The 2,350-nt window shown below is 52.6% G+C and overlaps 1 protein-coding gene across 1 annotated transcript in view; it reads left to right on the forward strand.

Annotated features, from left to right (window-relative positions):
• HTT (huntingtin) overlaps positions 1–2,350 on the forward strand; it is a 114,234-nt gene that overhangs the window by 84,021 nt on the left and 27,863 nt on the right. Inside the window, exons 47-48 of the mRNA XM_023519670.1 lie at positions 1,156–1,369; positions 1,725–1,870. Of these exons, the coding sequence (XP_023375438.1) occupies positions 1,156–1,369; positions 1,725–1,870 (360 nt within the window). The remainder of the gene's footprint in view (positions 1–1,155; positions 1,370–1,724; positions 1,871–2,350) is intronic.

Consider the following 2,350-nt stretch of genomic DNA (forward strand, 5'->3'; position numbering starts at 1 on the left):
CCCCCCACTACCTGTGGCGGGGTCTCCCACTTCCTCACTAGGTGTCATGAGGTCCCCCATCCCCATTCCTGATGTCATGCAAGCATGTCGCACCCATGCGAAGCTTCTGTGGTCCAGTCCGTAGTTCTTGGGCAAGTCCTGTGAGAAATGGAGCCCCCCCTTTTCTGTATTGTCCAGCCACAGCCTTAACGGGTTCCTTCTTAGACCCACTGGGATGAGCAGCCAACTTAAACTTTTAGGTGTTTTAGCGCCACCTTGATATGTACCAAATGGGAAAGAAAAAGCCACAGGGCGCTGGAGGCTTGGCACGGTGGCTGCGTGGTGGGCAGCAAAGGCTGGGCCCGGTGTGGGTGGAAAGAGTCTCGGGGAAGGCCACCCAGCGGTGTGTTCCCAAGCACTGGTTCTCCGTCCGTTTAAAGTAAGAGCTCCGTCGAGAAAAGCAGGAGGATTGGTCCAAAATCAGTTTGCTAAAATCATCTTAAGATCCATTAATGAAAGCTGGTTTGTTTAATGACCAATTTATTGAATTTTCCAAATTCAGTAATCAGACTTCTAATGACATTTAAAGGTTTTGGCTGTAACAGAAAGGTTCAGTTTTGATCATCGAGGATGACATATACTCTTCTAAATATTAACTAAATGAAGATTGGCTTTCTACCCGAAAATTAGCTAGAAAAATCCTTGGTTTAAAAAGTTAGCCAAATACAATACAAATTGGTATGTCGTATGAAATGCTATTTTTCCACCCCAAATCACGGCATTTACATGGTGCTTGGATTTATTTAAGCTGCTTTGAACCTGGCTTATCTTTCTTAAGCTTTGGGAACGTCAGGTATTTCCCTGATTTCTGGGATGGCACATCAGCTCAGTTTTGTATTTTTATCAAAATTTTGCCATCCTAAACTTTTTATTCCAAGCAAATCCGAAGACATAAAAAAGTTAAAATATTCCTTTTAAATTAAAACATGCAAAAGGAACCAGAAATCTGCTTCATTAAGTGTGCGTGGAACAAAGTTGTTTCTTTCTGGCGGAAGCAGTACACTCTTCATTGTTTTTACGGCGTAAAGATTCGTGTTGTTAGAAGTGTTCGCATTGCCCTTCCTCCTGCTGCGTTTTTCTCGCCTCGTTGAAAGCTCGTGCGTGTTGATGCCGCAGGAGTTCAACGTGAGCCTGTTGGCCCCATGCCTGGGCCTGGGCCTGCGGGAAATTTCTGGAGGCCAGAAGAGTCCCCTCTTCGAAGCAGCTCGTGTGGCGACTCTAGACCGTGTGACCAGCGTGGTTCAGCAGCTGCCCGCTGTCCATCAAGTGCTCCAGCCCTTCCTGCCTGCGGAGCCCGCCACCTACTGGAGCAAGTTGAGCGATCTGTTCGGTAATTAAAACAAAAACATCTCCTATTTTTTAAAAATGCCGCAGAGCCAGTACCGCGCTTTGCACTGAGCAAGCATACGACAAATGCTGTTGCTCTGGTTGGTGGAGAACGTTTACTGAGATCACTGAGAAATGGCCCTGGGGTCTCTAGCTCTGCACGCCTCCGGTGTCTGTGCCGCCAAACACAGCCCAGGCTCCGAGCCTGCAGGGCACGCACAGGTCGGTGAGTGCACACATGTGCTTCCAAGGCGCGGTGCCCTGGCTCCCGTCAGACTCTCAGGAAGGGGCCTGGCCTCCTTCCAGAGGCCACGAGCCTCCGCTCGAGTCCCTTCTACTCACAGAGGTCTCCGTTCCAGGCGACGCTGCGTGGTACTGCACGCTGACCACGCTGGCCCGGGCCCTGGCCCAGTACCTGCTTGTGTTCTCCAAGCTGCCCGGCCACCTGCGCCTTCCTCCTGAGAAGGAGAGGGACACTGTGAAGTTTGTGGTCACGACCCTCGAGGTAATGGGCAGCTTGAACTTGGCATTTCTGCGTGCAGGACGAGGTGCTTCCTGTGTGTCACCTTACTCAGGTCTCACTACATCCGAGCGATGGGCCGTTGTTCCCACGCTGCAGATGAGGAAGGCCGGGGCCTGCACAGTTCTGTGACTTGGCCCAGGTTCCCCTAGCTAAGACGTAGCTGCCCTGGCATTTGAACCCCCAGCTGGCTGGCTGCAGAACCCAGGTTCAGATTCAGCCTCCGTGACCACAACAGAGGCCAGGTCAGGGGGGTGCAGGCGCTGAGGGGCAAGGGGGCGGCCAGATTGAGGTGGGCATTCTGGCGTGGGGCCCTGGGCACTTTGGGGAGTGGGTGGTCAGGATCAAACAGAAGGCAGTGGCAGTGGCATCCCACCCCCTGTGAGGGCAGGGTTGTCGGGGCCTGCCGGCCTCTCAAGTCTCAGCCAGTTCCCTGCCAGCCGGGAGCTGTCTGCCTCCTGATGG

The sequence above is a fragment of the Pteropus vampyrus genome, unplaced genomic scaffold, assembly GCF_000151845.1.
Source record: "Pteropus vampyrus isolate Shadow unplaced genomic scaffold, Pvam_2.0 Scaffold231, whole genome shotgun sequence".
Classification (NCBI taxonomy): Eukaryota; Metazoa; Chordata; class Mammalia; order Chiroptera; family Pteropodidae; genus Pteropus; species Pteropus vampyrus.